Below are 12,143 nucleotides of genomic sequence, written 5' to 3'. Positions count from 1 at the left end.
CGTTTTGCTTAAAGTTCCATTTTTCAGGAACATGACTACAATGTTAAGGAAGGAGTTACTGTAGCAGTTAAACATTCTGTGTTCCGATTGGAAACTGTTTCACCCCCATTATATGATATGACTACAGGAAACCGTGTCCCAAATACAGAACAGAAATATTTATTGTACACCTTTTCCTTTTCTGCATTATTATTGACTACAATTTCCATCTACTAAACATTATTAGGATTCTTTTTATTCCCAGTACACTTAAAAACCTCTATTTTATAGTCTTTAATTTCTCTGACCATTGATTTCTCCTGGTGTCCTTTTGCTTCCCTTATCAATTTTCTGTAATTCCTAGCTTCTGATTTGTATTCATTACTGTCAACTTTCCCTTTCTTAGTAATTTGATTTACATGGAAGTCAAAGGGAGCCAAAGAAAGACTTCCTTTGATTTCAGTAGGCTTTGGATTAGGCCCTAAAAGAGAATGTCAAAATTTAAGAGATACTTTGACGGTGTCCTTTAGGTCTTTTTAAAAAATGATGCCCCTTTAAATAATTGCTTACTTTCCCTAAATACATGTCTGTTTGGCTAAAATAAAAAAATACTACTCTAATTTATTACTATATTAAAAATGGCATATTGTGCTTAAATCATGAAAAACAGCAGCTTACATGTGAAAATAATTGCACAAGATAAGTAGAATAATAGTGAATTTTAAGACACATAAGGATAAAAACAAGGATAGTTCTTTACTTCTGAAAATGTCATTGGAAAATTAAAATGCTTTCAAATTATCTAAAAGCTGCCCCAGCCTCTCAAGTAAGAAGATGAAAAGCCCATTTTTATTATTATTATTATTATTATTAAATATCATGCAACAACCAGAAAGATCATTAGCAGCTACAGTACCATACATCACTGAAGGGTTAAAAATAAAAGCATATCTGTGCCTTGACTTGAGTCTTATTTACCCTCAAGCAATTTAAGTCTGCAAAGTATTTGTAGTGCAGTATCTTAGAAACACAATGACAAGGAAATCCAGAACGTTTCGTCTTGTAATGTCAACAGAATAGGGTGTGAGTAATTTCAGCTTCAAACATACAAACAGAAATTGTCTTTCCTACTTTTGTTAGTGAAAGATAAGTAATATTTTTAAAATGTTCTAGCTAAACACTTCCAACTCTAATCTTTCCTGCCCTTCAGCGTCCACTTGCTAAGTGCACAGTGGACAATGACTAGTCTATTTCACACATTCAGTAGTTACATCTTTGCATTCAAATTATTTTTTTGTCCCTTGGATAAAATTGGTTTTGCATTTGTGGGATTACTAGCATTTGACATTCTCTGCAGGAAGCCACCTTAGAGTGCTAATTGATAGGATGTCAGAGAGCAGTCACCTTCCTGTTAATGCAGTACTCAGCTGAGGGAGATGTAAGTGCTACCCATCTTCACACACTGGACTCTTGCCCACACTGTAGCTGAGAATCACATTCAAGTCTTTGCAACTAGTACTATTATTTCTTCCTCACTCCCAGCACTCTGGTTGTGAATTAATGCTCACTGGTGTTTCTGTTTAATCTTTTATGAACATAATCATTCCTCAAATTGTTATCTGAAAGGTAAAACAACAAACTTGCCTCCACTTGCAACAAGAATATAAACAGAACTTTCATTAGCATCAGATAACTAAGTGAATTCTCATCTCTATGGCACACCTACCTCCTACTTTGTCATCAGTCTTTCAGAAGTGACAGAGTCAAGCAAACTGCCAGTTAATCAATGCCTTATCATCTTTTTACAAGATTTGCTCACTCTGGTCCAAATCTATTACCTGAATAACATGAACTGTGACTCTGTTTGACATGGGTTATTGTTAAAGTTGGTTCTTAGTCTACTTGATAAGACAGCTTTAGTACAAAACTAAGGCCTTACCTTTGTACAGATAACACACCAGCCCAAGCAGAATAATATAAAACACTGCACACTGGTTTCAGTACCCTGATTAATGTTTCAAGTTCAGTGTGTGTTTTAATGCTTTTCTGATTTGGGGCCTTGTATGTTATACTAAACTCCTAAAAATAAACTATTTAAAGTGTCTCTGTGTAGTCTAGAAATACTTTTCAATATCCAATATCTCAGAACATTACTCGCTACTTTCTAGTTAAATTCTAAGTGCACTGATCAAAGTTAGCTGAATTGCAGATTTTGGGGGCTGAAAGAGAAGACTGGTATTAAAGAACTTTTTCTTTTTTGCTCTACTGGAAACTCTAATCCAAAGGCTGGAGAACATGAAAATTAAATTGCTAAATCCAGCCATGTTAGTTGAACAGGTCTCCACTCTTCCACAATCTGAGATGGGTTAAGCAAAGAGATTTGAGATAATGATCCAGTGTTACTGCTTTAGTTTTACCCTTTGAAACAATAACATTTTTACCTGCTATTCAAACACATATCATTGCCAGGAGTCCAATTAAAATTATGCTAATGAAGACTCTTAGGTGCTGAGCAGCCTCAGCTCTGACTGAAGTCAATGGGAGATAAAGGCAGTCAGCATCTCACACAAGGGACTTACAATCAGTGCTGGTGCTAGTCCATTGGGGGCCCTCAGCAGGAATATTTTGCTCCCTCAACACATTAATAATTAATAGAGCCTCCCCCCCCCAACAACTGCTCAGGGCCCTAAGCATCAGCTCTGCTTACAATAGTATCTATAAACAGATTGGTTCATGTATAATGGCAGAATGATTTCTCAGCTCTTGTCACTAATGCCCACACCGACAAAGCACAGTGTAAAGCAGTGGTGGGCAGCTTGTCAGGCCGCTGACGGGCCGCAAGACAGTTTGTTTACATTGACCATCTGCAAGCATGGCTGCAAACAGCTCCCAGAGTGGCCTTTCTCGGCCAATGGGAGCTGCGAGAAGCAGTGGCCAGTGCATCCCTGAGGCTCGCACCACTTCCCGCGGCTCCCACTGGTTGAGAACAGTGAACCGCGGCCACTCGGAGCTGCAGTTGGCCGTGCCTGCAGATGGTCAATATAAACAAACTGTCTTGTGACCCGCCAGCAGATTACCCTGACGGCCCGCATGCAGCCCGTGGGTTGCCTACCACTGGTGTAAAGAATAGTGCATGTAACAATATTACCACATTTATGCCAACTGTAGTGCATTCATTCAACTCATTTTCCATGTCTCTCAATTCCAACAATACTCATGTTTGCACACAGTCTGTGGTGATGACGGGGAATAGAATCTGTCCCACAGGAGAAACTCTTGTATATTTAAATTTATTCTGAATAAATGTTCAACAAAAAAATTAAAGCATTTACTTTTCTTAAAAAATGGTTTCCATGAAAGGATTTTTATATAGTCATCTAAGTAGTAATACAGTATTTATATACAAAATCTCATTTCAAACAAACAATTTACTGTACAAAAGAAAGTATACTCTTATGGTTTCAGCAAATAATAAAATTTATGACAAATATGTACTTGAGTATAGTTTACTATTTACAGGAATGTCAGTATTAAGCCAAGAATATTAGATACAGTTGAAATTCCTTCAGAGTAAGTTCCCTAACATTTATCTTCATAAAAGGTGTCTACCTATTTGTTTCTTTCTAGACTTCTTAGGTTATTAATGAATGAAATAACGATTATATTTTCTATATGGAGTATGGACACAACTCTGCTTGTCTTACTTATACTAGTGACTCTGCTGTAGTCAGTGAGCCTGATTTTGCATATAGATACTATCAGGCACAGTGCTTATTCTGTATGAGAATAAATCAGACAGGATTTGGCCCTATTTTACTAAACATCTCAAACTATAATTAAAAAAAATAGTGACATTCCTGCAAGTCAAAATATTAGAGAAACAAGCATTAACAAAATATAAGCCCTTTATTAATAAAAATATTTGGTTGGATCAATATTTTAAATTAGTTTTAACAATATTTGGTTATTATAATTCACTTCTTTTCACATAATTTCTCTTCTGGTGTCTTTTTGAACAGACTACAGAAAAAAACATCTGAAGGTAATCACATACTTTATAGTAAAACCAATAAATATTACAAAACAAAGTGTGGTATTTTTAAAGTTCTATTTTAAATCTTTAAATTACTTTGGCAAACAAAAGAAAAAAGACAACCCCCCTCACTTATTTTCATGAAGTATAAGTCTTTTGACATTTGGTTTTGTAACAAACCATACAGTAGATAGACTGAAAGTTTTGTTTTTATTTTAGTTATTTGGTTTAGTTTATTGTTTAGTTTCCTGTTTTCAGTATAAGTGCCATGGACAAGAGAAGGTGTTAAAGGGAATGAGGTTAATTGCACCAATATTATTAGGAAGTGCAGTTTATCACTAGACAAACCTTAATCTAAAAATGTACTATACATGAAAGAGTTGCACTGATGTGGTCTGGATATGCATTCCAGATAAGGATTTTAGAATTATTTTAAGGAAATGACATATATATTATATATAAGATAACATATTTTAAGACAAAATAAAAGTCCTGTAATTGAAGTTCTGGTCCTGTATTTCCAGAGTAGGCAAAACTTCCATTAAAGACAATAAGATCATATTCACACAGAATCTATGTGATGGAGTAGGGGCTGTCTGTGTGGGGAATGGGAGAGCAGGGGAGGACTTTAGGGGATGGACGATACCGGAGCCTGTAACCTGAACTAGGTAAGGGAGGGGAAAGGTCACCACCTTTGCCCGGGAAGGGGGACAAAGGAAGGGAGTGGCAGGAGGGAAGCAGTTTTGAGTTTGGGCTTGGGGCTGTGTGGGCGGAATTCAGGGTATCCTAGCTAGGATCCAAGCATCCTGAAAGCCCAGAAGGACTCGATTAAGGGGTCCTGACTGTGCCTGCAAGCTCTGCTGTAACCTGTGTTCCTGTTGTCCAATAAACCTTCTGTTTTACTGGCTGGCTGAGTGTCACTGTGGGTCCCAGAAAGAGGGGTGCAGGACTGGACTCCCCACACTCCGTGACAATCTACCCTTACTCTTCCTGGCATAGTAGATGTTATTAGGATCAGAAAGTCTGCCATGTTGGGGAGACTGTAGCCAAGCAAAGTGGCTGTGATGGTGTGACCTCCTCTTCATTGCAAAGGAGAGTGAGCTGTAGAAAAGGAGCTGATGGGGAAAGGTGGATTCGGTGTATTCTTTCAGCAACAATGGTGCCTAGATATTAGGCGGGGCAGTGTAAATTACTGTAGCTATACATGTGCTCATTAATTCAGGACACTTTTGAAAATGCTCCACATTGCTCTGGCTGCTGAGAAATCCTATGAAATTGTGCTACTGCTGTGCTGCTACTGCTTCAGAACCCATAATAGAATATAACAAGACCACAATACTGTCCAGGGCACTGGAGCACCTGCATCAACATGAATCATTCACCTGACGAGCTTTTTGGGTCAGTGAAGAGCTGTCAGTGGTGCGCAGAGTTGGGATAAAGGTTAACATACTCTGCGTTGACTTCATCTTCTCAGTTTTCTGAGTGGGGAAGTGCCCAAATGGAAGACTCTAGTGCACAGTAGACTGCTAGCAGGGTCCCTATAGAGTCCCAGCTTTTAAAAAAAAAAAAAAAAGCTATTCTCTCCCCGTCCACATCCCTGTCGATAAGGTTAATCTCCCAATGGGTAATTTACCCTGCACCAGCTTCAGTGTATATAGCCTAGTGACTGCAATGGGAGTTTTGTTTGCCTAGGATCTGCAAGTTCAAATCCAGATTATGTCTGCCAGGGGAGCTGAGCTGCATCTTTTGAAACTGAAGATGCCATATAAGGTTTATATTGTTTCCTTTCTCCTGTTAAATGAAATGCTAGAGCACATTGTAAAATTAACTTTGCTTATGTTTTGTAGATCTGCCTGAAGCCTTTCAGGAATGGACTGCCAAAAAGATTTAAAATTCTTATTTGAAATTTACTTTGGTTATTTCTTAATTAATAAGCTAAAGTCAGATTCTCAGAGAACATTTTTAAGTACCAGCATTTTGTTAAAACACACTAACATCCACAGTGTTATCTAACTATGAAATATAAAAATTCCCTGCGTTACTTAAAAAAAAATTCCTATCCAAAATAGAATGTGGCCTTCCATATTTGTAAGAAGTGCACTTCTCACAAAGATGGGAGCAAAATGGTTGCACATACTTAAACATTCACCTGGGTGTATATAAATCAAGTCTTGCCCTTTAAGTGATGGCTTGTTTCTCAATGGAATGCCTCAACAAATCAAAACTACCTTCCTCTTCTATACATCAATGTGATATGAATGGCAGGAGGACATGCTCCCGCTTTGGCTCCTTGAGAGCTTGGGGCTGTGGTTGTTACAGTTTTCACCTTTTTTCATGTCCTTGTCTTTCCAGGTTTCTAGCATTTGCAGCTTTCCCTGTTCTTCTTTCATGAACACCTCCACCATGAGAACTTTCTCTTTATGAATCTGCTGACTAATATCCTTGGGAATGTCTGGGATAATCCAGTCCACAAAGTCACTCATAAACATGACCAAGTTCTGAAAAATAGATTTTAAGAAAACGTTAGCAAGATCAAATGAAATGAAAATATTTAGATTTTTGTTGTAGTTCAGAAGGGACAATATTTTAGGCTGGGCCTTTCTCTTTGTCACAAGCATGTTGAAAGTTCCATGTGTCAGCAATTATCTTTACCATCACTTTTCCATAAATATTAGGCGACATAGGGGAAAATGGCAGGGATAGGTCTCCCTAACTGATGCAGAAAATATACAGTAATGAGAAGACAGAGGGAAATATTGTAGTTGGTATATGGCTGTTTATGCTTGACATTAACAGTGCATGAAAAATGACTAAGAAGGCTGAGATTTTCTGACGGAACAGTTCACTGTTACAAAATGCTGATTTGACAAAACAGAACATTTCATGGGAACATAACCATTTTGTCAAAAATGTTGATGGAATAGTATCAAAACATTTCAATAAGGTCAAAATGTTTAGTTTTGACTTCAATTTTGATGTTTATATAATCCATTATATGAAATATTTTTATTTAGCAAAACATGCAGAGATCTTGGCTTTTTCCTCCCAATTTCAGAGGAAATCAAATTTTGAAATCTTGGCATTTCCCATAGTTAGAAATTCATTTTTTGGCCTGCTCCAGAAATGACTCTAGATGAAATCCACTCAGGACCAGCATAGCAGCCTATGTACCACTTAAGCAGGCTTGATTTAAAGAATTTTGAGGCCCTGTGTTCTATGGAAATTGGGGACTGTGATGGGGCAGAGCGGCACCGCATTGGTACCACAGGGGTTAACTCTTCCTGCCTAGCAGAGGAAGCCACGCCCCTGAGGCTCTGCTGGGCATGCTCCAACAGGAGAACAAGTATAAAAGCCTGCAGAGCTGCTCAGTCTGGGCTGACCGCTGGAGGGCAAGGAGGCACGCCGCCAGCTTCCAAGGAGGGACAGCCTGCGCTCCAGGATCCGGAAGCCAGCCAAGCTGGGATGCACCCTGATGCCCAGACGGAGTACGTCACAGGAGGGGAATTGAACGGAGGATCCACCGAAGCAGAGAACCCAGAGATTATGGTAGGAAATGACCCAGGGGAACTTTAGAGGAAAATGGCATTAGAGCTGCACAGATGCTCGGCATGTTTCGGGTGAATCCCGCTGAGCTGGTGGCAAGGGGAACTTGCCACTACCAGGGCCCTGAGTCAGGACCCGGTGGAGAGCGTAGCCTGGGTCCCCCTACCAGCCCTTCACACCACGGGAATCATATGGACTCTGGCCACTAGGCCATGCTACCTTGTTTGAGAGAGGTGATTATATGGGCTCTGGCCCTTGGGCCACACTCCCTGACACTTGGGCAAGTTACCTGGACTCTGGCTGCTAGGCCACACTACCCCATCTGCGAAGGGGGAAATTATATGGACTCTGGCCTTTGGGCTGCACTGCTCCAATGCTGGGAGTAATTTATATGGACTCTGGCCATTAGGGCACACTAACCCTCCCAAGGGGGGGTTGTAGGGAGGGAGGCCATTAGGCTGCATCGGGCCGCCCACAGAGAAGCAAGCACATGAACTTGGGAGTGGTGAGGTTCAAATTAGGCCCAGGGACTGCCACACCATCTGCGGTCATGACAGAGGAGTGGCTGCAAACCTGAGGGATGCTGTGACTGCTCAGAGTTTTGCTCCAGCTGTTGCCAGATTTGCACAACATGAATAGAGGGCCATTCAGGAAGCACACCCAACCCATACATACCTACCACACTGAGCCCCAAATGCACCTCCTGACCAATATATACCCCAATAACCCTTACCCAGTCCCCACTTATCCTGACAGCCCTCCATGTATCCCATCAGCCCTGACATACATCCCTCCCCACTGAAGCCCCCAGAATCACAGCCCCTGCTCTCATAGCCCCCACATCCTGGCCCCCCCAACATGCCCCACTGTCCTCCAACAGCCCTCACAATTCACCCCACTGCTTAACATTCCCCACTTGCCTCCATCCCTCACCCACAGCCCTAAATCCCTTCCCACTTGCCCTAGAGCCCACCAACAACTTACCCCGAGTCCCTCACCCGCTGCCTTGGGATCTTCCTGGGGGCTCACCAGTGGGACCCCCATTCCTCCCCATCCCAGCCCAGCACTCTACTGCTGTCCTGGGCTAGGGAGGCTCCTCCTAATCCTGGCCGCCCAGTGACTCTCTTCACTCCCACTGCCTGCCCCATGCTCGCAGAACAAGATGGGCAGGTGGCCAGGCCAAATTTGAATGAGTATAATTTTTACATGGCACATGGGGTCACATCACCACTCAAGTTTGGCCCATTGCAATGCCATCAAATCCAGTGAGCAGAGCAACCCCCATGTTGGGGGCCCTGTGCAAGTGTACTGAGTGCACATTGGTTACTCCAAGTCTGCTCTTAAATCTTTCTTAACCCCTGCTTTTATGATTTAAATGGGACCTGAGTGATGTCTCGCCTCCCATTAAAGTTACTGGTCTATATACACTGCATGTGGTGCAGGGAGCAGTGTATCCCTGTGGGGGATACATCCTGTGGCTGTTCTGTGGCATTGCATCATGCTTGAGAAGGTTGTGAAGATCAGTGCCCTCAGGGAGGACCTTTGACTGGTAATGATATTCATCTCATTTAGTTAAGGAATAGTTTTATGTATATATATGTGATGTCTCTTTCCTTGTTAGGAGTCTGAAAAGATTTACATCAAACTGTACCTGAAAAACTATCACAAATGCTAATCTTGCTGCTAGGACAGCCCAGAAGTCCTTTGAAATTTCATATTTGTTTTCAGACCACGGGGGTTCTCGGTAATCTTTGTATCTGTAAAACAAAGACATAATAAATCAAGGATGTTGTTTTAAAATGTTCACACAATTAGGATTTATTACGGAATATGCATTAAACTCTAATTCAGACCTTCTTGATACAAATCCCTCTTACAGAAAGGCTGTGTAAAAATCCAGCCGAACAAGACAAAACTAACACACAGCCTTCAAATTTTATGTGGATTAGAAGAAGACGACTCTTAAATGTTTATGCTTTCTAATCAGTATGAACAATATAAACTCAGAGTAAAGAGGGGCTGAGCTGCAAAATTCAGATCACAATCTAAACTTCTTCCAAGTTTGAGAGGTATTTTATGTTTCAGGTTCAGCTATAAGAGCAAAATACTGATCTCAGATTGATATGGCGGATCAGAACTCCAATATTTAGATTTCCACACATAGGAAGAACAGAAGATTGGAGCCAAGCTCTTGCTGAGTGGGTTTGAGAGAAGAATTTCATCATAGCACTGGCTTATATATTCGATGAATCTGATGTATCAACAGCAATTTTATTTTGTTTTTAAAAAGTATTCTGACCAAAAAATGGAAGAATTTAAATTAGCACCATTCTATTATATATGTATGCACGAATTATATCTCCATATTCTGAAATGTGATTTTACAAGAAGAAAGGGAGCGTGAGAGAAAAGATGGAATGGGAATTAAAATGGGACTTGTGGGGAAAGGAGAGAAGAAAATACGATGCTATGTATTGGGCCATGAAGCCTACTCTTCCCTTCTAGTCATAACTTTACACTGAAAACATTTCAATCAAACTGGTATTTCCTCCCTCCAAAGAGATCACCTCAGGGATACAGTGGAAAGGAAAGGTACTAAGAGTAGATAACTTTGCTGATTCTAGTTGGTCTTCACTTTCATGTCACAGTAAAAGTGATTTTTAATTTTAATAGGCATATTAACAGTAACTTTTGATTTCGATAGTCGTAAATAGTATAAATTAAGAAACTCTGAATGATCTACCTTTTTTTCCCCTCTTGTCAATTTCTGTCATTTTCCAATAGAAACAGACCAAAAACCCACATTTTTTTTTCTGTAATGTCTCCAATCTTTGTCCTTATCTTTGCTGTTTGAATTGCTCTCATTGCTGCTTTTGACTTTGATCCCCAATTGCAGGCTTTGAGGACATTTTGAAGCTGATGCATATCTAAGTTAGCCTAGGCAAAGAATGCATTTCAATGTTGACCCAGATTTCTTGACCAGCTGAAATATTCTGCTCTGCCCCGCTCCATCAGGACAATAGCCTTTCTTGCACTTTGTGCTGAAGGGATCTAGCATCACTGGCCCCATAGCCACATAGAGAGTCTCCGCAGCTTCTCTGCCATGGCCCCATTCCCTCACCTCTGTGACAGCAAGGCTGTAGATGTCTCTCTGCACTGCTGCAGAGCCAGAGGCATCCAATCTTTGCAGACACAAGGTGCATGGGGGAGGCTGCACTTGCATCATTTGTAACCAATGGATATTTTTCCACCTGTCTATTTCAGTGCGGCAGTTAAAATCGATGTTTACTGATATCTACCGATTTAAATCAATTCCTGCCAAGCTGAATCATGATGCAATACTGTGACATCTTGGCAAAATGTCATCTTGTTGCCCCAAAACATCAGTATGCTGTGAAGGAACTGTATCAAAACATCAAGTCACAGCACAACATTATCATGTGATATTTTACAAGCCTCAAAAATATAGCATGTTCCAGAAGACCCTCATATGATTACCAGAATCTTCCTTTAGTTCTGTAGTGACTAGAAGTGATGCAGAGGCTTTTTGGTCAAGCAAAGGAGAAAAGTGTCTTGCACTGATCCACCAGCAGCTTTGGATGATTAAGAAGTGGTGTTGCCCTATCCTGAGCTGGAAGGATGATGGTTATGACTTTGTAAACTCCTAAATTCACCAATCATGCTAGATCCTGAAGTTGGATAGCAGAGTTCCAGACAATGTTGGAGGCTTGGGTTTGTATTTTTTTTTTTTTGCTCCTTCCTCTAACACAAATAGTTGATAAATACTTAGTCAGCAATAAACACTTTGCAAATGCCCTGACAAGTTTTTTAACATTTACATGGTAAGCTCATTTTTTTCAAACTAAGCAATGCATATGCTGTAAGTGCTGTGGTAACTTTACCTATATGCAAAGATTTCAATGGTAACTGCTCTCTATATAGGATAAAGAAGACTGAGCTGCCAATAGACTACAACAGGACCTAAATCAGGTGGTATGTGACTGTGTAACTATGAGTCCCACCAGACACAGGAAGAAGCTAGTACTTTCATTCAACAGGGAAAATAATTTAAAATGACTATCATTCAAGAGAGTACCTGCATATCCGAACCTCGTAGCCAAGTTCCATTGGGTCATTTGGGGCTGTTCCTCCTTGAAAATCGCTGACATTAAAAGAGGATAGTGTATGGTTCACGAAGCCATGCATGGTGCCATTCTCACTGTACATATACAGGTACACGAGGCGTGGAATGAAGTCAGATGTGAATGAGATCACAAATGCCTAAGCCATAAGAGTAAAGAATGAATGCAATATTCAGAATGCTTAGTGGATAATATACGCAAGTGTATCTTTCCCACATAATGCTTATGAGTTGAAGAAATGTTATGTAGTGGGCTGATTCAGACAATAAGTCTAAGTCTGCAGTCCAGTGGTCACTAAGGATATGGAAACCCCATCAATGTGATGTTTGCTGCTCAAGTTCCAGAGCTGCGTGGTGTCAACTATAAGTAGAGATCTCAGCCAACTTGCCCCAGGGAGCTCAGCCAACTTGAGCTCCCTGGGGAATCCAGACATTGTCCCCTTTTTC

General features: G+C 40.5%; 1 protein-coding gene across 1 annotated transcript in view; it reads right to left on the bottom strand.

The window, feature by feature from the left end:
• Positions 1–3,362: 3,362 nt before the first annotated feature.
• Positions 3,363–12,143, bottom strand: part of ANO1 (anoctamin 1) — a 142,224-nt gene continuing 133,443 nt past the window's right edge. The window contains exons 25-27 of the mRNA XM_050955271.1: positions 11,652–11,836; positions 9,207–9,312; positions 3,363–6,510 (exon numbers count right to left, since the gene is read on the bottom strand). Coding sequence (XP_050811228.1) covers positions 6,250–6,510; positions 9,207–9,312; positions 11,652–11,836 — 552 coding nt within the window. The 3' untranslated portion in view covers positions 3,363–6,249. The remainder of the gene's footprint in view (positions 6,511–9,206; positions 9,313–11,651; positions 11,837–12,143) is intronic.

Source organism: Gopherus flavomarginatus, chromosome 5, assembly GCF_025201925.1.
Source record: "Gopherus flavomarginatus isolate rGopFla2 chromosome 5, rGopFla2.mat.asm, whole genome shotgun sequence".
NCBI classification, from domain to species: domain Eukaryota; kingdom Metazoa; phylum Chordata; order Testudines; family Testudinidae; genus Gopherus; species Gopherus flavomarginatus.
This window is presented reverse-complemented; position numbering and strand designations above follow the sequence as displayed.